This window comes from Gouania willdenowi, unplaced genomic scaffold (genome assembly GCF_900634775.1).
Source record: "Gouania willdenowi unplaced genomic scaffold, fGouWil2.1 scaffold_120_arrow_ctg1, whole genome shotgun sequence".
NCBI classification, from domain to species: Eukaryota; Metazoa; Chordata; class Actinopteri; order Blenniiformes; family Gobiesocidae; genus Gouania; species Gouania willdenowi.
The window spans coordinates 202,775-225,000 of NW_021144868.1; the positions used below are offsets into that span (position 1 = coordinate 202,775).

Sequence of the window (22,226 nt, forward strand, 5' to 3'; positions counted from 1 at the left end):
AGTAAAAAAAACTGATATTTTAATCAGAAAAACATACAACATAAACAAACAATAAGCCTTATGTACACACACACACACGCACACACACGCACGTACACACGCACACACACACACACACACACGCACACAGACACGTGACTGATGTGTGCAGAGGAAAACAGAAATGTCCACAGTGACGTACAACTGAGATGTAGTAACTGTGGGAGTGAACACCGTGTTATGGATAGAAAACGTGAGAAAAAACAAAGGAAGTGGATGAAATACAAAAGATTTAGTGCTGAGTCAGTTACAAGAGTTCAGAAGGGAAAAGAAGAGAGACGTCACAGATTAAAGTGTAACAGAAGTAAAAGTCAGGATCAGATAAAAACAGTGATAGTGGAAATGAACCAGAGAAAGAATAGATTAGTGTTGTTTATTATATATGTGATAAACTGAACATTAGACGGAGAAGATGAATATTATTGTGAAAGGAACAGAGACATGATGTCTGTTATGGTGAAAACATGTTGTAGAATAAAGGTAAAGTTAGTCAGGATGGAATCTAGTGTATAATTATTTATTTTATTATGATTTAACTCCTTAAGCTATGATCACTTATAAACAGTAGGTGGCGGTAACGCACGTTTTGTTTGATAACGGCCATAAAACACAAGAAAGAAGAAGAAAAGAGAGGGCTGGGTCTACGCATGCGCAGAGCGGACTGCGACTGCGGCATTACAGAAAAGCAACACAAGGAGTTTAAACACGAACAGAACAGGTAACACACACACACACACACACACACTACGGCTGTGTAACATGCGTGTGTGTTTATATTTATTAAGAGATAAACGGTTAGTGACGTCACTGCTCTAATTATTACGCATCAATCTCTTTTTTTTTTACTGTGATTTAATGTGATTGTAGAGTGTGGAACGAACGGTGATTTATTGTGATTTAGTGAGACTGTGATTACATTTAATGTGATTTTTCTGGGACTGTGGCGTGGGCGTTGGCCCCGCCCCCCGCTGTGACCCGATCATAGAATGATCTGGTCTGAAAATAAACCATCTCACCATCAGATCCACAACACGTCAGCACAAACACTTTACCAATGAGGACAGACGCGTTTATATCACAGGGGGCGGGGCCAGAAAGCATGGGATTGATCTGATCACTGGGTCACGTGATCAACATTTATGTCAATATTAGAATAAAAAGAATTCCTTTGGTCACAGCCACTAAAAATGCTCCAAAATATGTTTATCTCGTCATTTATGTCATAATAAATATTTCTATAAACAATTGAAGCGACCAATCAGATCACAGCATCACCACAACAGCAGCTGTGTGTGTTTATCAACTCATTTTGTGTTTTTACATTGTTGTTCTGTACGTATGGTTATTTTTGTTTATTTTTCACTTCTTTTTCTATGTTTGTGTCATTTTATGTGTTTATGGTTTAATTTGATCTTTTTCTGTCACTGTGTGTTTTTGTTCTGGTCATTTTGTGTAAATGTTTTGTAATTGTTTGCATGTCTGGACTCGTTTTGATAGTTTCATGGTTGTTTTGTACGTTTGGGGTAATTTACTTCTTGTTTTACGGCGGTTAGCATTCAGCTAATGGTGCTAAATTGTTATCTTTCTTGCCACATTTCTACACTTTTCCACCAAACTTCACATTTATTATTTTTCCCCAGATTAACATACATTTCAATGTTTAGTTATTTAAACTAACTCTTCTTCATTCCCCCTGACTCCCACCTTTCTTTTCCTTTGTGTGTTTATAATTTCAACTGAACTGTTTTCAGTATTTGAACCTATTTAGTGTATTTTTGTCTGTTTTACTGTTTCCTCCACATTAGGATCATTTCCTGTGAGTTTGTTTCTAGGTTTAATCTGAGAGTCCGTCTCAGTTAATCCAGGATCTAACTGGAATAGCCACTCCCAGTTGCCATGGAAACTAGAGCTGTACCATTTATGACAAAAAAAACCTAATTGTGATTTTTCTGACAGATATTGCAATTTCGATTCAATTTACGTTTTAAAAAAATATTTTGTACATTTAAATGTATATGCATTAAATTTTTTTCCCCAAATTCTGTTTTCCACATCATTTTTTTTTATTCCATTTTTTAGAAATATTATTAAATTTTTTTCAGAAAATATTCCTGTGAGGAAACAAAATACTAATAAATAAAAAACCCATAATTAAACAAAAATGTATGTCAAAAATAAAGTAAGATACAATTAAAAGGTAGATATTAGTTGTAGTGACATGGATTCTTCTGACTGTTCCTTTTTAATTATTTATATATAAAGATGGAACAGAGCAGCATTGATACTCAGAGATCAATGATTTACTGAATCTGATCAGGTTTATTGATTTAAGTTTTGATCAACCTAATTTAAATTAACCTAATTTAAATGATCCTGATGACATCATTCCAGACCATAATTATTAAACAAAAATAAATGTGCAACACATCACATGTGAGAAGTGTTTTTCACCACTAGGGGTCAGAATATTTACAGTATCAGAAGTGATCAATAATCTATGATGTTTCAGACTCTACAATCACTGGTATTGATGATCTCGTCCACAACAACAGAACAACTTTATCCACAGATCTTCTGTAGCTGATGAGATGTTTAAACGCTCTGAGCAGGTGAAGATGATTAATGCTGACTCATGTTTTCATGGAGTGATGCAGCGCTACATGAGAAACAGACGGAGGTTCACAGACACATTAAAGTTAAACAGGCACTGGTGGCTCTGGTTTAGGAGTCAGTGATGGTTAGTGTAGTTTTTTGCCAGTACGATGTTTAGGTGGTGTTTGAAACGTCCAGAGAGTGAAGAACATTTCCTCATTTTAAAAAAATGTCCTTTTTCCCACGGTGACGGCGTTTAAACCCATTCTGTTCATTTCTGTGTTCAACAGTAGATTAATTTTTCATTGTTCCATTAACGTGTATTTTATAAACCTTAGTGTAGTTGTTAACGCACTCACAGACTCGCTGCAGTGCATACAAGCGTGTGTCCTGTAACCATCTCTGATTGGTCAGCAGCCCAGGAAGGCGGTTCTCTGCAATTCTGATTGATGGACATATACAGTATATCACTGAAATGATGGAGACAGAAGAAAACACCTCTGCATCTGAGGTCTGCTGGGTCTCAGCGTTCTCTTTGCTCACTTATCCTAAACACTGACAGCTGATTGGCTGAGCTGCTGTCAGGCCAGTTAGTGTTAGGGTTCAACTGGTGATCATGTGATCTTATGACCCACTCTAACGACAGGAAGCAGTGCTGGGTGTTATTGTGTGGTTCAGCTTTAAGGAGTCACTACCAGGTATAACGATGAAGTCTGTCTAAAGCTGGTTTTTAAGCATCTTTGTTTGTTTGTTTCAGACTGAGAACAATGCAGAAATCTAACAGCCAATACGACTCCTTCCTGTTCTGGAGGCAGCCAATCCCAGAGCTTGATCTGTCTGAGCTGAAGGAGCTGGGTTTGACTGACGGCCTCTCGACCAATGGCATCGCAGGAAAGGACCCCATAGTGAAGGGGAGGGGCGAGGTGACTCCTTTGTTTCCTGCAGCTAGTTAGTTTAGGTTAGTTTAGGTTAGTTTAGGTTAGTTTAGGTTAGGTATTTTAGATGGATGTCAACCACCATAACAAACCCACAAAGAAGAAGAATACGCTGCTCTGCTCGTTTAATGTTGGAGTCAGAGGAGGAAACAAATACAGACTCAAGTAGGAATAAACGGGACTTAGAAGAAAGCAGTGGTGAGGACACAGAGGAGGTGGTCAGAACAATAACACAACAAAGTTGAGTCAAAGTAAAGCTGAAGTTACAGTCGAGGGGTGCACAGGTGTTTGTACGAGTCCGTTAATGTTACACAAAGAGTTAAAAAGTAAAGTAGGAGAGATGGAGATGAAGTTTATGAGGGATGGTAGTTTGTGATTATTTGTAAAACAAAGAAACAAAAGGATGAGGTAATGAAAATGAGGAGTGTGTGTTGAAGGAACGTATGTGATTGGAGGAAATAAAATAACATGAGGAGTGACATCTGGGATTGTATTTAAGGAGGAGTTGGAAAAATAGATTAGAGGAATGTAGAGATTATACAGTTTGAAGGGGAGGTTCTCTCTCTGAGGATAATGATAGGACACATGAGTGACCCAGTGGGGGGGGCTTATGTACCCCCTCCCCTCAGGTGTCAGAGGTTTGAACACATGGCAGCGATGTGTAGAGGAAAACAGAGATGTCCAAAGTGTAGTGAGGAGCAGTTAGTTAGTATTAGTTTAGGTTAGTTAGTTAGTATTAGTTTAGGTTAGTTAGTTAGTATTACTTTAGGTTAGTTAGTTAGTATTAGTTTAGGTTAGTTAGTTAGTATTAGTTTAGGTTAGTTAGTTAGTATTAGTTTAGGTTAGTTAGTTAGTATTAGTTTAGGTTAGTTAGTTAGTATTAGTTAGTTAGTATTAGTTTAGGTTAGTTAGTTAGTATTAGTTTAGGTTAGTTAGTATTAGTTTAGGTTAGTTAGTTAGTATTAGTTTAGGTGAGTTAGTTAGTATTAGTTTAGGTTAGTTAGTATTAGTTTAGGTTAGTTAGTTAGTATTAGTTAGTTAGTATTAGTTTAGGTTAGTTAGTTAGTATTAGTTTAGGTTAGTTAGTTAGTTAGTATTAGTTTAGGTTAGTTAGTATTAGTTTAGGTTAGTTAGTTAGTATTAGTTTAGGTGAGTTAGTTAGTATTAGTTTAGGTGAGTTAGTTAGTATTAGTTTAGGTTAGTTAGTTAGTATTAGTATTAGTTTAGGTTAGTTAGTTAGTATTAGTATTAGTTTAGGTTAGTTAGTTAGTATTAGTTTAGGTTAGTTAGTTAGTATTAGTTTAGGTTAGTTAGTTAGTATTAGTTTAGGTTAGTTAGTATTAGTTAGTTAGTATTAGTTTAGGTTAGTTAGTTAGTATTAGTTTAGGTTAGTTAGTATTAGTTAGTTAGTATTAGTTTAGGTTAGTTAGTTAGTATTAGTTTAGGTTAGTTAGTTAGTATTAGTTTAGGTTAGTTAGTTAGTATTAGTTTAGGTTAGTTAGTTAGTATTAGTTTAGGTTAGTTAGTTAGTATTAGTTTAGGTTAGTATTAGTTAGTATTAGTTTAGGTTAGTTAGTTAGTTAGTATGTTTAGTTAGGTCAGGGGTCTGTAACCTTTACTCTACAAGGAACCATTTAACCTCATCTCACCTGGATTAAAGTCCTCCTGGAGCCATAAAGACCTTCTCTATGAAGACAATACAGTGGATTACATTATATACAGTTAGAATTATATAGAATAATGTTTGATTTCATGTGATTTATATTGATCATGTAAATGGAAACTTAAAAATAGTTTAAAATAAAATAAATAAAACAGTATCTTTATCTACAAATTCTTACACATCTCAGTTTACATGAACACAATGTTTATAAAGTAGATTTTTATAGTTAATGTATATGAAAGCCTAGTGGTTAAGGACGCTGGGCTTGTAATCGGAGGGTTGCCGGTTCAAGCCTCACCTGGGCATCACTGTGAGATGTTGAGCAAGTCCCTTAACCCTGAACTGCTCCCCAGGCGCCGCAAAAATGGCTGCCGACTGCTCCTCAGGGATGGGTTAAATGCAGAGGACAAATTCCATTAATGTACTAACATTACATGGTCAATTAAAGGCGAAAGCCCCGATTTAATCTTTTTAATGAATATAATAACACATGATCATGTGATCAACACATGCTAATTACTCATTTCATAAAACATACATATTTAACCTGTACATTGGTGGTTAAATGAATCTGTTCCCACACAATTAAAATCTGTATTTTCTTCCAGAAATAGTGTTTTTGTTGGTTTAGTTTCTTACCAGGGATTTAAAACTTAAGGTTAGTCACAGGTGGAGGAAAGTTGATGGTCTGTAGATGTTGTAGGAATGTGCTGAGTCATTGTACAACGTGATTTATTTTAGGTTAATACATTGTTATATCATGATTTTATTTGTCATTAATCATTAATAGACTCTGTAAAAAAATAACTATTTATTTCAATAGTTTTTTTTAAAGCTATAGGGAGCCATTGTATAAGAGTCAAAGGGCCACATTAGGCCCCAGAGCCACAGGTTGCAGACCCCTGGGTTAGTTAGTTAATTAGTGAGTTGGTCGTGTCATTGCTAATCATAGTTTGTTTGTTGTCTCCAGCAGGCGGAGCTCTCAGAGTTCTCCTCCTTTAACTTCTGGAGAACTCCTCTGGCCGATGTGGACGCACTGCTCGCTGACCTCAACCTGCTACTCTGAGTCACATGACTTCCTGTCAGAGTTGGTTTGATTCCCGCTCTGCTCACAGGCTGATGTCACCATCCAATCAGACTGACCACACATGGTTTAGTCTTGTCTAGTCCATTCTGAGTGAGGCTGGTTTGGTAAAGTCTGGTTTAGTCCGAAGTATCAGTTTTTCACAGTTTGTGATCGTCTGATTGGACGATTGGTGAGTTTATTTATTTTGTCCTTTCTGTGCCTTTTTTGTTGCCGTCCACAATATTGTTTTATTTATTTATTTATTTATTTGTTTACGTGCTGCTGTGAGGGAGCGGGTCTCACCTGTGTGAAGCTGTCAACAATAAAATGTTTCAAAGCTGTTTGTGGTCGTGCTCTTATTCTGACACTCTCAGGATTAGAAAACACTTACTGTGTTCTACCAAAACAAAACAACAATAAGACAAAAACAAACATTGACAGAGTGAAGAAACAGGACCTCATTTTGCATTTTTCACATTATTTCTGTGGGGGTTAAAATAATTAATTATCTGTTGACCAATAAGAATCAATATAGTAGATATAGAACAGAACATAGATATAAACACGATCTATTATATGGACGAATCGATGTTTTTATTTTCTTAATTAACGCCTACACAGAGTTTAAGTAATAAATGCTTGTTTTTAATGGCGGCGATGTGGTGCCATTCTTGTGAAGTCTCGTCTGTTCTCGCGTGTATTTCTGGGGTCTTTTTTCCCGCCTCCGCCCTCGACGCCACAGTCCGCCATCTTTGTTTGAGACTAAGTAGTAAAATCTGATTTTTACCGGCCGTTCTTCACAAACCAGCCGCTGTTTGTCCACCTGTGAGCGACCGGAGGGAGAACCGTCAGAGCTGCGGTAAGAAGACCGTAAAACACCGATTATTACACGGAGCTAACGGCTAGCTGGGAGCTAAGGAACAGGCTCATCTCTGGACCGTCAGAATAAAACGACCACACACAGACGCTTCAGGACTTTCTCAGCATTTTGAGCAGATACTGTTTCATTTTCCTTCCAAACGCTCTCATCCTCTTGTGACGTAGATGGAAATATTCTCATTGCTGAAGGAAAATTGTGTCTGAGTTTGTTTAGAACAGTCAATTTATGAAGTGATGCAGGGATTATAAGTGATCATTGTTGTTGGTTATATTTTTAAATGTAACTATTTTTGTGAATTTAATTGTAAATGGTGAGAAATCAAAACTAAACCCGTATTTTATAGTGACAGTAAAATACTTTTTCTGTTTACTCTTATTGTGAAGGACTTCTTCACGGCTTCCTGCTAACTTCCTGCTGTAAACAACGGTAACAGGGCACGAGCGGTTAACGACGAGCACGCGCCGACTGCTGCTCCGTTCATGGTGAGGTTTTCCGGTTGTTGTCCCGGTTCTCTCTCCGGTGAAGCCGTCCTGGGCTTCTGTCTCTGTGTGCACGTGTGAAACGGTTTCCGATCCGGTAACACCGGGGCCGGTGTTGTACCGAAGGTTCACTGCGGACTTTGTGTCCGAAGGCTCGTTAAATGACTCCTCGTTCTTCTCCGTCCGGTTACCGTTAGAACTCTGTGTACGGCTGCGGGTTCCGTTATCGGACATAGCGCAGTAACCGGTGGTGACTGATAGAGGCAGCACACAGACACAGCAGCGGTCTGTGCATAGCAGGGTTTCTCAATCTTTGGGTCAGAACCCCATTTAGGGTCGCCAGAGTCCGTGACCCTCCAAAATAAAGGTCCCAGAGAGCGGGGACCCTCCAAAATAAAGGTCCCAGAGAGCGGGGACCCTCCAAAAATAAAGGTCCCATAGAGCAGGGACCCTCCAAAATAAAGGTCCCAGAGAGCAGGGACCCCCACTGTAGCTGAAGGTGGTTTAACACAGACATGAACATTGAAGAACAGTCATGTGGAGACAGGACCATCTATGAGGGGGAATAAAGGAGAGATTTTTGGGGTCCATCGATAAAGTCAGTAAAATGATGGTCCATTGTTCTATGAATCTGTGATAACCACATTTATTTATTCATCTGAATAATATCCACTGTTATCCAGGAATGTTTATTATTATTATTATAATCATCTTAAAGATAGAAATCCTGGTTTTAATCACTAATAAAATGGTTCAAAGTGACCAAAAAGGTGGTAAAATGACGTTCTTAAAAACCACATAAATTGGTAAAAGTTGTAAATTAGAGGATAAAAACAGAGAGAAAGTTGGGGGAAAGCTCCAAAATAATGGACATGAAAAATGGTGAATGTGGTTAAATTGGCAAAAAATAATGATGAAATATGGTGAAAAGAGGTTAAAAGTGACAATAATAGGTCAACATATGTGACATTAGGTGTAAAAGTGGTAGAAATGGTTTATAAGTGATGAACATGTCTGGAAAGTGGAAAAATGTGTAGAAAAGTCATTAAAATGTGATGTAGAAATGGAGCAAAAATACATTAAAAGGAGCAAAAATATGAAAAGAAAAAGTGATGAAAATAAGTTAAAATATGATGAATTTAATGTAGTTGTAGAAAAAGGACCAAATGGGGTTGAGGTTGAGAATCCCCTGCTGTAGCGTGGTTTTTATGATAAATATTAATCTGGTTTTAGATCAGTCCACTGAAACTGATCTTCTGAAAGTTTCTAGTGACGTGATGATGTCGCTGACTCTGGTCGTTACACTGGGTTCTAGTTAAGTTTAGAATAATCTATAAAATATTAGTTCTGTCTTTCTGAGCGTTACATGGTCAGACCCCTCAATATATGTCAGACTTGTTGTACCCCTACACAGGTCTACAGACCAGGGTCTCCTAAAGACCCTAAAACTAAATGTAAAACCAGAGGAGACCTGGTGTTCCAGACTCTGGAATAACCTGCACCAGTCTCTCAGGGAGATCAACTGTGTGGTTACTTTTAAAAACTGTTGAAGACTTTACTTTACAGAAAAGCTTTTAGTTACTGGATTTTAATTATTATTATCCTTTAATGATGATGCTGTTAGGATGTTTATGTACATGTTTTATTATTTTATTATTATTAGCTCTGTACAGCACTTTGTGATTTTATCTGCAAAAAGTGCTTTATAAATAAATTATACGAAATAATAAATGAACTTATTCTTGTAGAGAATTGACATTTCTGTGTGATTATGTGTGTGTGATTATGTGTGTGTGTCAGATTGTGTGTCAGATGTCGTTGGTGGACCTGGGGAAGCGTCTGCTGGACGCGGCGCGTAAAGGTCAAGACGATGAGGTCAGAAACCTGATGGCCAACGGAGCGCCCTTCACCACTGACTGGGTGAGTCACGTGACCCCTCCCCTCTCTGATGATGTCACAGTGATGATGTCACTGAATAAACCGCTCCCCCTGGTTTTACAGCTGGGTACGTCTCCTCTGCACCTGGCTGCTCAGCACGGTCACTACTCCACCGCTGACGTCCTGCTGAGGGCCGGAGTCAGCCGTGACGCTCGCACCAAAGTGGACCGGACCCCACTGCACATGGCGGCGGCCGAGGGCCACTCTGTGATTGTGGAGCTGCTGGTCAGGGTGAGTGTGTGTGTCCCTCCCATTTATAAACCGCCGCTGACGCTGTTTCCTTCCTCCTCTCAGAGCGGCGCCGACATCAACGCCAAAGACATGCTGAAGATGACAGCACTGCACTGGGCTGCTCAGCACGGCCACCAAAATGTGGCCGAGACGCTTATCAAGCACGGCGCCGACGTGCACGCGCTCAGCAAGTTTGACAAGACGCCATTCGACATCGCCGCAGACATCCAGAACACTGAGCTGATGCTGCTGCTGCAGGTCAGCACGCTAACATATGCTAACACACACTAACGTGCTAAAACACGCTAACAATCTAACACACCCTAACACGGTAACACAGGCTAACGCAAGTTAACATGCTAACGCAAGTTAACATGCTAACACACACTAATATGCTAACAAACACTAACATGCTAACACACTAACATATCCTAACACATGCTAACAAGCTAACACACTATAACATGCTAACACACATTAACATGCTAACACACATTAACACATGCTAACAAGCTAACACACTATAACACGCTAACACACTCTAACACACATTAACATGCTAACACACATTAACACATGCTACCACACGCTAACATGCTAACGCAAGTTAACATGCTAACACACACTCACATGCTAACACACACTAACATGTTAACACATACTAACATGCTAACATTTCCTAACACACTATAACACGCTAACACACTATAACACGCTAACACACATTAATATGCTAACACACACTAACATGCTAACACACGCTAACATGCTAACCATGTTCAATTACAACTCAAATACGATTACAGTGACCAGCATTTTTTTCAATGACAATTAAATTTACAATTATTGTGTCCCTCCCTGAAATTCAATTACAATTACATTCTCAATTACTAAAGTGCAATTACAATTAATCCCAATTAGTGAACTTTTAATAAATAATCCATATTAAATGTAACCTTCCTCTTGTGTTAGCTTTCTGTTAGCATCTCTAATGCTAATGGCTCAGTTTGACCCAGCTGTGAAATACACTAATAAATATTATCTATCATCTAATTAGTTTCTCATCTATTGATTACCTTGTTAGGCTTTCTGATCAATGAATATATTGGTATTAATATTTATGGTGTGTATCTGTCAGTACATCTATAGATTTATATTATTTTAAATGGTTAAATGATCCTAAAGAGAACTTTAGGTCGTGGGAAAAGTCGATCTGAAACACATTTTAATCATAAACTATGTATCGTTAATGTATATCTACGTTTATCATAGAACCATAACATGATTCCAGAGTTTAGCCTTTATTTAAATTGTAAATTCCAGGTTTTATATCATTTACATGTCAATTACCTGAACTCAATTACAATTCAATTAAGCTGTGTGTGGTGTGTGTGTGTGTGTGTGTGTGTGTGTGTGTGTGTGTGTGTGTGTGTGTGTGTGTGTGTGTGTGTGTGTGTGTGTGTGTGTGTGTGTGTGTGTGTGTGTGTGTGTGTGTGTGTGTGTGTGTGTGTGTGTGTGTGTGTGTGTGTGTGTGTGTGTGTGTAGGAGGGCATGCAGAACCAGGTGAACATGAACCATGTGAGCGTGGAGACCAGTGGAGGGGGGAACCAGCCCCAGTTCATCATCCAGGGGATCCCCTCCATTCAGGGGGGGGTCGTTAACCTCACAGAGCTACTGAACAAGGCCCAGCAAGGTCTCACACACACACACAAACACACACCTAGCAGTGTTTATGGCAGGGTTTTTCAACCTTTGGGTCGGGGCCACATCACTGTGTTGTTTAAACATAACCAGTATTAATCAAACATAGTGTGTACAGAAAGTATTCAGACCTCTTTAAATGTTTCACTCTTTGTTGCAGACATTTGTTGAAATAAAAAAGCTTATTTTATTTCTCATTAATGCACACTCAGCACCACATCTGGACAGAAAAAACAGAAATATAGAAATGATTGTAAATGTATTAAAATAAAAAGTGAAATATCACATGGTCATAAGTATTCAGACACTTTGCTGTGACACATATTTAACTCATACTGTACATTTCTTCTGATGCTCCTTGGAGTCCAGCTGTGTTTAATGAAACTGATTGATTGATTATTAAAGGCTACATCTGTCTATATAAGACCTTACAGCTCACAGTGCATGTCAGAGCAAATGACAATCATGAGGTTGAAGGAACTGCCCAAGGAGCTCAGAGACAGAATTATAGTAAGACAAAGATCTGGACATGGTTACAGAAGAATTTCTGCAGCACTTCAGGTTGAGCGCGTTCTTTCCTCCCGGAACTTCAGGCAAGATGGCGGACACTGAAATCAAGAAGAAGCGAACCTTCAGGAAGTTCACCTACAGAGGGGTGGACCTGGACCAGCTCCTGGACATGTCCTATGAGCAGCTGATGCAGCTGTATTGCGCTCGTCACAGGAGGAGGCTGAACAGAGGTCTGCGCCGTAAGCAGCAGTCGCTCCTCAAGCGCCTGCGTAAGGCCAAGAAAGAGGCTCCGCCCATGGAGAAACCAGAGGTGGTAAAGACCCACCTGAGGGACATGGTCATCCTCCCCGAGATGGTGGGCTCTATGGTGGGAGTGTACAACGGCAAGACGTTCAATCAGGTGGAAATCAAGCCTGAGATGTGTGGCCACTATCTGGGAGAATTCTCCATCACCTACAAACCAGTGAAGCACGGTCTTCCTGGTATTGGAGCCACGCACTCTTCTCGTTTCATCCCTCTGAAGTAAAATGGCTGTATTTGTAAAATAAAGTGGGTTCTTCACTCAAAAAAAAAAAAAAAAAAAAAGGTTCCTAAGAGCACAGTGGCCTCCATAATCCTTAAATAGAAGAAGTTTGGAACCACCAGAACTCTTCCTAGACCTGGTCGTCCAGATAAACTGAACAATCGTGGGAGAAGAGCCTTGGTGAGAGAGGTAAAGAAGAACCCAAAGATCACTGTGGCTGAGCTCCAGAGATGCAGTATGAAGATAGAAGAAAGTTCCACAAAGTCAACTATCACTGCAGCCCTCCACCAGTCAGGGCTTTATGGTAGAGTGGCCCAATGGAAGCTTCTCCTCAGAGCAAGACATATGAAAGCCTGCATAGAGTTTAACAAAAACACATGAACGACTCCCAGATTATGAGAAATAAGATTCTCTGATCAGACCAAGGTTGAACTGTTTGGTGTTAATTCTAAGTGATATGTTGCATCGTTCCCAAGAAGACTCATGGCTGTACGAGCTCAGATGTTTCTACTCAATACTGAGCAAAGGGTCTGAATACTTATGACCATGTGATATTTCATTTTTTTCTTTTTTAATACATTTCTACATTTCTGTCTAGATGTGGTGCTGAGTGTGCATTAATGAGAAATAAAATCAACTTTTTTTATTTTAACAAATGTCTGCAATAAAACAAAGTGAAACATTTAAAGAAGTCTTTCTGTACACACTGTATGTTTGTCACATGGTTAAAGATAAAGGACAGACTTATTGATCATTAGTTAATCGTTTTATAATTCTGATGAACATGTATAAACACCTAAAGACTAATAAAAACAGATGTACAGGGCCATGTGACATTAATTGATCTATTCAAGAAAATAACAAATTTAGGTTAAAAACACTGAAAGAAAACATCAAAGGGGACGTGTTATGAAAAATCCCCTTTTGCAGTTTTAATCACATATGAGATAATATGAAATAAAACCATCCAGTTGTTTGTTGTCTGTTAAAGTCTGATAACACAGAGAAAATCTCCTCCCCTTCGCTGGTAACTCCACCCATGGACTCCACCCCCAACCTGATGAAAACCTTTGCCAAAGTTCACCATTGTTTTTCTCTCTGGTGAAGGAGTGATGTTCTAAAACAGCAGGTTTATCTATATATAATATATATTAATACTGTGTATTTAATCATTTATTTACAAGATTAAACGACTTGTCGACTCATTTTTGTAGTCAACATTATGGATTATGTTGTATAATCATTACAACCTTAGTTTTATGTGATCTATAAATGTATATGTGTATTGGTAAATATTAATATATAACCAATCATCTGATGCTAAACGCCACATGTTGGAGGAATTGTTAATTGTAACTAGTGCTGGGCAATATGGAAAAAATTATATCACAATATGGACTATTTTATATCATGATAACAATATATCACAATAAAGTTTAAACTTGATTTATGTTTCATAAAGTGAAATAATGCAATTGTTTAAGATTGTTTTGTGTGTGGTGTTATAATATAAACAAGAATAATAATTAAAACATTTTAAAATGTATTTTTAATCAGTATGTTATAAATTGGACTTTTCAGGGGACCCCATTTGAAACCCAGCCGACCGCACATGGGGTCATCACCCCAAGGTTGAAAAAGAGTGCATTACATGATGTTTTTAAGTGTGCAGGAGTAGAGGTACAGACTGTTTGATAAATAATAATAATAAATAATGTGGGCAGCTCTTTGTTATAACAGGTCAACAAATAAACCATAATATGGTTTTTATGATTAAATAACCCTCATGGAATAAAGCGTCATGTCGTAAAACCACAAGACGGAGCTTCTTTGCAAAAAAGTTATTTTTTATTCTTGTTTATTACTTATTGTTGTCTTGTCACTATGCAATGCGTACTGTAAGTTTATATAATACATTTGTCGTAGCCTAATTCATGTAATATTTACTTTAATAATTGATAAAATTAGGTTAGAAACGATAGAACAGAAATAGCACGATTGACACTTTTCTACCGCTCCCAAAATATGTATCGTCATATGGTCCATGATTAATTGTAACTATAGCTGTGACTGTATGAATGTTGTGTAATGTGTTACTAAACTGTCTCTGGACAACCTGAAAAAGGTTGAAAAACTCTGGTTTAAGAGTTTTCAGGAGATAAGTTTAATTGAGTTGGATGTGCAAAAACAGCCCAAAATCAGATTGTTCTGATGTAACAGATAAAGATAAATAAATATGATCAGAAACAATCTATTCCACTCTATTGTAACAACCTGTGTGGATCTATCACCACTAGTCCTGTACCAAGATGGCCGCCACACAGGCACTGATCAATATTAAAGCTGATGTGTTTGTTATAGTGTGTGACCTTTGACCCTCCAGGTGACTCAGAGGAGGCATTGGCAGCCAGCGCCCTGGACTCTAACATCCAACACGCCGCCGTGGTCAACGAGAGCGGTCAGAGGGTCATCACCATCGTCACCGACCAACACGGGAACCTGCAGACGTCAGGAGGCATGAGTCAGCCCTTCTTCGTCACCATGCAGCATGGACAGCAGAGTAGGGCGGGGCTTGAGGGGGCGGGGTCTCCTGTGTGTGAGATATAAAGTAAGGATGCTTGTGTGTGTGTGATCCCAGTGCTAGCGGTGCCGGCTAATGCTGTGACAGAGGAGGTGGTGACGGAGGAGACGCAGGCTCCGCCCACCAGGAAGAGGAAGCTGGAGGCATCCAATAACGACAATGGAGAGACGGTGAGACACGCCCACCTAACCCATCGTTAACCAACTGTGATCTGTCAGTGCTTCTCAAATGAGGGTACGTGTACCCCTAGGGGGCACTACAGGGGGTGCTAATGAAAGGAAAATAAACACATTTTTATCATTTATTTTTACAAATAAAGAAAATCACAGGGTTTGGGGTAGATGATATAATAATAATAATCTACAGGACAAACTAACAAGACATCTTAAATCACTAATAAAGTGTCCTATGTTTTAAGTTTTTTTGTGGTACAAAAATAAAAAATGTCCAAATGCAGCAGCTTTGTGTATATTTAAATATAAAAATATTATTATAAAAATAACAGCTAAATAATAAAGTGTATCATGTGTAACGTTTTTTTAAGTCAAATTGTAATAACAGAATAAACATGACTCAGGTTATTTGTTTTATTATTACAGTCACTTATAAATTAGTGGAAGCTTTTTATTCATAGTAACTTTGATCTTTTCACACAACTGGCTCTGTTTACGCTAGCATTAGCATTAGCTTGATTACTAGCTTCAAATGCTGTGTGTGTGTAATGTGTGTGTAATGTGTAGTGTGTGTGTGTAATGTGTAATATGTGTGTGTAATGTGTAGTGTGTGTGTGTAATGTGTAATATGAGTGTGTGTGTGTAATGTGTAATGTGTGTGTGTGTAAAGGAGCTGCTCCAGCGTCAGCTCCTGGAGGCCAACAGGAAGGCCCAGGAGTACCGTCAGCAGCTGCTGAGGAAGGAACAGGAAGCTGAGCAGTACCGCATCAAGCTGGAGGCCATGGCTCAGAGTAAGACCCCCACCTCTGAGGAGGTGGTTGGGGGGGATGAGGAGGAGGAGCCTGGGGAGATGGTGGTGCTGCAGGAGGGGGGCATCATCATGGAGGGGGAGGAGGGGCAGGTGACGCTGGTGGAGAGTGGGGGAGGGGCAGAGGTGGGCTCTTAAGGACGGAATGGAGACTTTAACCCCCCCCCCCCCCCCCCCAGGTATCTTGGTTGTGTACATATGAAATGTTATTTTTCTAATGATGATGATAAAGTGTGTGCTCTGATCACAAACTTGTCTTTATGATTTACTTTGTGTGTTTAACTGATGATTCAGTCACTATGAAGCCCCGCCTCCTGACCTATTATCAGACAGTGGGCGTGTCCCTCTCTCACTCGTTGGTGGATGTGACACTGAACCATAGAGATGGTCATTGTTATTAATAACTGTTCCTCTATGCTAACATGCTAACAGGCTGAGAAACTCCTTGACTTTTATTCACATAACTGAAGGTAAATCACATTAAAGGATTACTATTAAAGTATTACTTTATATCTATTTATTTACTAACATGCTACAGGAAGGGGTGCTGTTCACAGGTGATGATGTCACTATTACATCACTATGGTCACATGATCACCTCATGGTTGAGTCAAAAACTATGGGGAGAGATTTGTCTTAATATCCACAAATACATGATTTACAGGTGCTTTTTTCATTGTGTGTGTGCGTGTGTGCGTGCGTGTGTGTGTGTGTGTGTGTGCACTTTGCTCAATCCACAGGCACACTTTAAGATTTACACATGATTATTCATGATAAATACTCACATAAATGAGAAAACGTGTGAAAATTGTGAATGTATTTGTGAATATTTTTAAGACAAATCTCTCCCCATAAAAAATGTGTGTGACTCAAAGCCCCCCCCCCACACACACACACACACACACACACACACACACACACACACACACACACACACACACACACACACACACACACACACACACACACACACACACACACACACACACAGAGGCAGACTGGGTATGAATAATTGATCTCAGTGATTCTGCAGCTCTAAATAGATCTCACACACACACACATGCCTAAGGGTCACCATGTAACACACACACACTATGATGAGTCATCAGTAGACCATGGTGTGTGCGCGCTGACCTACATCTGCTGATGTCACGCCTCACTGACTCCACCCCTCTGATGTTAATTTAATAAATTAAATTAATAATTGATTAATTGGGTCATGTGATGTGTCCCTAATAAGCCCCACCCCTTTTGTGAAACAAAAGCTTGAATCCCTGAAAAATCTTTTATTGAAATATTACCCACAATGCACGGCTGCATAACAATTAGAAATCAATGACTGACAGTGATCAGAGTGCTGCGACTCAAACAGGAAGGAAGACGTGCAAACAGGAAGTGAGGGAGCAGTGCAAACAGGAAGTGAGGTCAGTCTCAGTGTCTTGCCTTCCGTCAGTGGCTGAGCTCTCTGAGTGCTGGCTGGTGATTGGCTGAGAGCTCCACCCATCAGGAGGTCTTTAGTGCTATAATAAGCCCCGCCCCAAACACAGTGGCTTCCTGTTGGTAGAAAAGTTACAAAAGTCTAAGAAAAACCAAAGAAGAAGAACCTGAGGAGGACCTGGTCAGGGCGTCTCTGATTGGCCTTCGTTCTCGGGGGACGCCGGTGAGGCTGGCATGTTACTTCCTGCCATATCACTTCCTTCCACAGCTGATGTCATTTCCTGGTAGGCGGCGCGGCGCTTCCTCCTCAGAGTCCGGCTCTGCAGCTCCTTCACTTCCTGCAGCACTTCCTGTGCTTCCTTCCAGGAGCTCACCGCTTCCTGTAGGAGGCGCTCTGCCTCCGCCCGCCGACTGTCCACTTCCTGTTCCTGAGGAGGGGGTGGAGACTGCAGCCCGTAGGGGGCGTAGTCAAAAGCAGCAGGATCTGCCCTAAAGGAGGTGGGGCTTGAAGAGTGGACGGGCCGAGGGGAGGGGCTTCCTTTGGACCGACCTTTGCGACCTCTGACCCTAAACACACATACACACGTTAATACACACTAACACACACAAACATGACTACACACTAACACACACATACCTGGGAGACTCACATTCCTTCAGGTGGTGGAGGCGGGGCAAGTCAACGCTCTTCAGATACAGAGACCCGCCCCCTCGCTCTCTGTCAACCTTGGCCTTCTGCATTTCCTGCCAATCAAATGTTAACTGTGAGATGGCCCCACCCCCAACCGTACAGAACACACAATAACCTGCACACACAGACACACACCTGCAGTCTGAGCTCCTCTAGCAGTTCCTGAGCTCTCTGCATCCTCTGAGCGATCAGACTCTGTAGCTGACCCACTGGTGCTCCGCCCACTGACTCCTCCTCCTCCGCCGCAGAACCACAAAGAGCCGAACGCAGATCGGAGTGAATCAGGTTTGGTCTGTGAGGACACATCAGGATGAAATTAGACCCACACTTACGGGTCCACAGTACAGGACCAAAGGTCCACACGTTACCTGGAGGAGAGGACCTCGTCCATGGAGGCGCAGCGGCTTCGGCACCGAGGACTGGACTTCTTTCCTGGTTGTGGCGTCCAAGACTGGGCCTGGATCACCTAACAGGAAACAGACCGTTAAGGTTTCATGTTTCTGGTCCTCTATGACTCTGGATCCAGAACCTTTTAAAACCTTCACAAACTGAAGTAGACACCCGTTTAGTTTGGGTCTAGTTCAGAACTCTGGGATCTGAACGGTTTAGTCCCAAGATTAGCCCTCAGTTTGAAACCCTCACCTGAAACTGTGGAGCTTTCTGGGCCTTGGGGATGTCCTGGTTCTTGCCCCAGGACCGCTCACTTCCCCGGGGAAGGCTGCTGGTCTTCACTTTGGCTTCTTTGGTCGGTGCCCGAAGCTTGGACACATCAGTGCCGGCCCGCTGTCGACCACCCACCGTCCGAGTCGCAGACGGTCCGTCCTGGAGGTCGACTCTGATGCTGTTCTCCCAGGACTCCAGAGAACCATCAGGAAAGTCCTCCTCAGCAACCAGGTCCAGCATCAGCGTACTGTGTGAAGAACCCTGCAGAAGGAAAAAAGGGTTCTCAGAGGGAGGTCGGTAAGTAGGGCGGACGCAGCAGAACTGTCCATACCACAGACAGAAGGTGTCCTCTGGAGGGCAGGCGCCGGCTGTGAGGGATCTTCACACGGTCTCTGGTTGGATGGACCAGAACGTTGTCCTCGTCCACTGTTACCTGGAAGCACCGAGACATGAGGGGCTTGAACTGTCAGTAGACACATCGATGGTCCCTGAAGGCATCTCAGCTCACCTGGTCCAACACGCCGTTTCTGGCTCTGAAGATGGCCACGTTGAGCGCATTGACCCAGGACTCCTTCTCCTCAGGACTCAGGGCCAGGAACACCAGGTTAGGAACCTGCACCAAAGGTCAAGGGTCAGCTGTGTCGCCCCCCAGTGGTTTATAGAACCGTCAAACACTCACTGGTCTCATTATTGACATGTCAGGTCCTGTTTCTATTGGCTGTTCACTCATGACCTCACAGGTCTGAACCACAGAGTTGCAACATCTCTGTTCACGCTAATGGACCATTTTTTGTTTAGTTTTTTTGTACAGCAATGGCGGCTCATGGAGCCTCACAATAGTTCCAGGAAGTGATCAGTTGATTATTGCACCAACGATGCTAGAGCTGAGTAGACAGATTCTGACGCACTTTGGAACAGTAAGACATTTAAATAATCATATTGGATATTATTATTATTATCAGCGTATCTAAACCCATTAACGTGTGCATTAAAGCATGTTATATATATAGTATCATTATATACACACACATATGACGTGGACTGTATAATTATTGTAAATCAATAAACTTATTGAGGAGAATTTAGAAAGAATCCCAGTTCTGTCTCTCGAAATTGATGAATTTGAATCATCTGAGGAACTAATTCGTCTACATCAGTCTTTCCCAAAGTGGGGTCCGCGGCCCACCAGGGGACAATGCAGGGGTACCACGAGGGGTCATCCACAAAATATATGAATTTCATAGAAAAATATTATTATTTAAAGTTGTACAATATTTAACTCAGAATTATATACAGATGCTGAAACTATTGTAAGTAATTTCATAGGTCGCTAAAAACGGCTGAAACGTGTTCATAAAATAAAGAGGGAGGGGACTAATGAACGGCGTAGCAGTCATGGACCAATGGCTGCTCAGCAAAAACAAGTCTATTGTTGATTTAAGTGAAGATCATGATCATCAGGATGAGCAGACAAAAGAGCCAGAAAAGAAACAAAGAAGGAAGTACTTGAGTATCTGTCGTTGGGTTTACAACCCTCGCCCTGTCAATAGAAACACTGAAGTAAACTGTGTCACCATCTACAAACCAAACATAGACAATTGTTCTTTGAAAACAAATGAGGAGAATATGAGTCATAAAAAAGAAACAACATGAGTGACGGGGGGCGAATATGTCTACGCCGTGGAGGCATCGTACAAAGTGGTTCAATTAATGGCACAGACTGAAAACCTTACTTTACCTTCTGTCAATGTGATGATTGGTGATAAAGCAGCAAAACAAAGTGAATGTGATACATTGTCTGATAATAATGTATCAACATCATGACTGAAGATCTGTTAAAACAACTACTGGAACCAATGAATCAACTCAATATTACAGCGTGTTTTAGTCTCACAGTAGAAAAACATCAACGTAACGATCAAACACTACAGGAAGTCATTCATGGTTGCAAACGAAACTTAGTGAAGAAAATTAATTACACTAATTACACCTGTTCACTAATTACACTAATTACACCTGTTCACTAATTACACTAATTACACCTGTTCACTAATTACACTAATTACACCTGTTCACTAATTACACTAATTACACCTGTCCACTAATTGCACCTGTTCACTAATTACACCTGTTCACTAATTACACTAATTACACCTGTTCATTAATTACACTAATTACACCTGTTCACTAATTACACTAATTACACCTGTTCACTAATTACACTAATTACACCTGTTCACTAATTACACCTGTTCACTAATTACACTAATTACACCTGTTCATTAATTACACTAATTACACCTGTTCACTAATTACATTAATTACACCTGTTCACTAATTACACTAATTACACCTGTCCACTAATTACACCTGTTCACTAATTACACCTGTTCACTAATTACACCTGTTCACTAATTACACCTGTTCATTAATTACACTAATTACACCTGTTCACTAATTACACCTGTTCACTAATTACACTAATTACACCTGTTCATTAATTACACTAATTACACCTGTTCACTAATTACACTAATTATACACCTGTTCACTAATTACACTAATTACACCTGTTTCACTAATGACACTAATTACACCTGTTCACTAATTACACCTGTTCATAAGTTACACCTGTTCACTAATTACACTAATTACACCTGTCACTAATTACACCTGTTCACTAATTACATGTTCACTAATTACACTAATTACCACCTGTTCATTAATTACACTAATTACACCTGTTCACTAATTACATACACTACACCTGTCCACTAATTACCCTAATTACACACTGTCCACTAATTACACTAATTACACCTGTTCACTAATTACACTAATTACACCTGTCCACTAATTACACCTGTTCCACTAATACACTATTACACCTGTTCACTAATTACACTAATTACACCTGTTCACTAATTACACCTGTTCACTAATTACACCTGTTCACTAATTACACTAATTACACCTGTTCACTAATTACACCTGTTCACTAATTACACTAATTACACCTGTTCACTAATTACACTAATTACACCTGTTCACTAATTACACTAATTACACCTGTCCACTAATTACACTAATTACACCTGTCCACTAATTACACCTGTTCACTAATTACACTAATTACACCTGTTCACTAATTACACTAATTACACCTGTCCACTAATTACACCTGTTCACTAATTACACTAATTACACCTGTCCACTAATTACACTAATTACACCTGTCCACTAATTACACCTGTTCACTAATTACACCTGTTCACTAATTACACTAATTACACCTGTTCATTAATTACACTAATTA

The 22,226-nt window shown here is 40.0% G+C and overlaps 4 protein-coding genes across 7 annotated transcripts in view; 3 read left to right on the plus strand and 1 right to left on the minus strand.

Moving 5' to 3' along the window:
- Positions 1–649: 649 nt before the first annotated feature.
- mllt11 (MLLT11 transcription factor 7 cofactor) lies at positions 650–6,636 on the plus strand. Of its 2 annotated transcripts, none has more exons than XM_028440914.1 (3): positions 650–757; positions 3,389–3,554; positions 6,200–6,636. In XM_028440914.1, the coding sequence occupies exons 1-3, from the start codon at positions 687–689 to the stop codon at positions 6,293–6,295; spliced, it is 333 nt and encodes a 110-aa protein (XP_028296715.1). In that variant the 5' UTR covers positions 650–686; the 3' UTR covers positions 6,296–6,636. The 2 variants fall into 2 exon arrangements, with proteins under 2 accessions (XP_028296715.1, XP_028296716.1); XM_028440915.1 differs by having other exon boundaries at positions 6,203–6,636.
- A 364-nt stretch (positions 6,637–7,000) lies between these two features.
- On the plus strand, positions 7,001–16,257 carry gabpb2a (GA binding protein transcription factor subunit beta 2a). Of its 2 annotated transcripts, XM_028440911.1 has the most exons (9): positions 7,001–7,154; positions 7,559–7,657; positions 9,455–9,574; positions 9,656–9,823; positions 9,887–10,081; positions 11,369–11,516; positions 14,941–15,117; positions 15,196–15,308; positions 15,982–16,257. In XM_028440911.1, exons 2-9 carry the CDS (start codon positions 7,655–7,657, stop codon positions 16,255–16,257), a joined length of 1,200 nt encoding a protein of 399 aa, XP_028296712.1. In that variant the 5' UTR covers positions 7,001–7,154; positions 7,559–7,654. The 2 variants fall into 2 exon arrangements, with proteins under 2 accessions (XP_028296712.1, XP_028296713.1); XM_028440912.1 differs by lacking the exon at positions 7,559–7,657.
- Positions 11,905–12,640, plus strand: LOC114458513 (40S ribosomal protein S15-like). The gene has a single exon (XM_028440913.1). The coding sequence runs from the start codon at positions 12,054–12,056 to the stop codon at positions 12,558–12,560; it is 507 nt and encodes a 168-aa protein (XP_028296714.1). The 5' UTR covers positions 11,905–12,053; the 3' UTR covers positions 12,561–12,640.
- Positions 16,258–17,506: 1,249 nt separating the features above from the next.
- plekho1a (pleckstrin homology domain containing, family O member 1a) overlaps positions 17,507–22,226 on the minus strand; it is an 8,773-nt gene continuing 4,053 nt past the window's right edge. The window contains exons 4-10 of one of the 2 annotated variants that reach the window (XM_028440918.1): positions 19,419–19,523; positions 19,242–19,343; positions 18,890–19,171; positions 18,616–18,713; positions 18,383–18,539; positions 18,194–18,300; positions 17,507–18,123 (exon numbers count right to left, since the gene is read on the minus strand). In XM_028440918.1, coding sequence (XP_028296719.1) covers positions 17,739–18,123; positions 18,194–18,300; positions 18,383–18,539; positions 18,616–18,713; positions 18,890–19,171; positions 19,242–19,343; positions 19,419–19,523 — 1,236 coding nt within the window. In that variant the 3' untranslated portion in view covers positions 17,507–17,738. The remainder of the gene's footprint in view (positions 18,124–18,193; positions 18,301–18,382; positions 18,540–18,615; positions 18,714–18,889; positions 19,172–19,241; positions 19,344–19,418; positions 19,524–22,226) is intronic. The other variant, XM_028440919.1, reaches the window with a different exon arrangement.

Bases quoted from the DNA above. Each gene is read 5' to 3' on its own strand.
- mllt11 (XM_028440914.1), top strand. From the start codon at position 687: ATGCGCAGAGCGGACTGCGACTGCGGCATTACAGAAAAGCAACACAAG. The intron at 758-3,388 runs GTAACACACACA...TGTTTGTTTCAG, and splicing joins TTTAAACACGAACAGAACAG to ACTGAGAACAATGCAGAAAT. The intron at 3,555-6,199 runs GTGACTCCTTTG...TGTTGTCTCCAG, and splicing joins TAGTGAAGGGGAGGGGCGAG to CAGGCGGAGCTCTCAGAGTT.
- gabpb2a (XM_028440911.1), top strand. The intron at 10,082-11,368 runs GTCAGCACGCTA...GTGTGTGTGTAG, and splicing joins AGCTGATGCTGCTGCTGCAG to GAGGGCATGCAGAACCAGGT. The intron at 15,118-15,195 runs GTAGGGCGGGGC...GTGTGATCCCAG, and splicing joins CATGCAGCATGGACAGCAGA to TGCTAGCGGTGCCGGCTAAT.
- LOC114458513 (XM_028440913.1), top strand. From the start codon at position 12,054: ATGGTTACAGAAGAATTTCTGCAGCACTTCAGGTTGAGCGCGTTCTTT.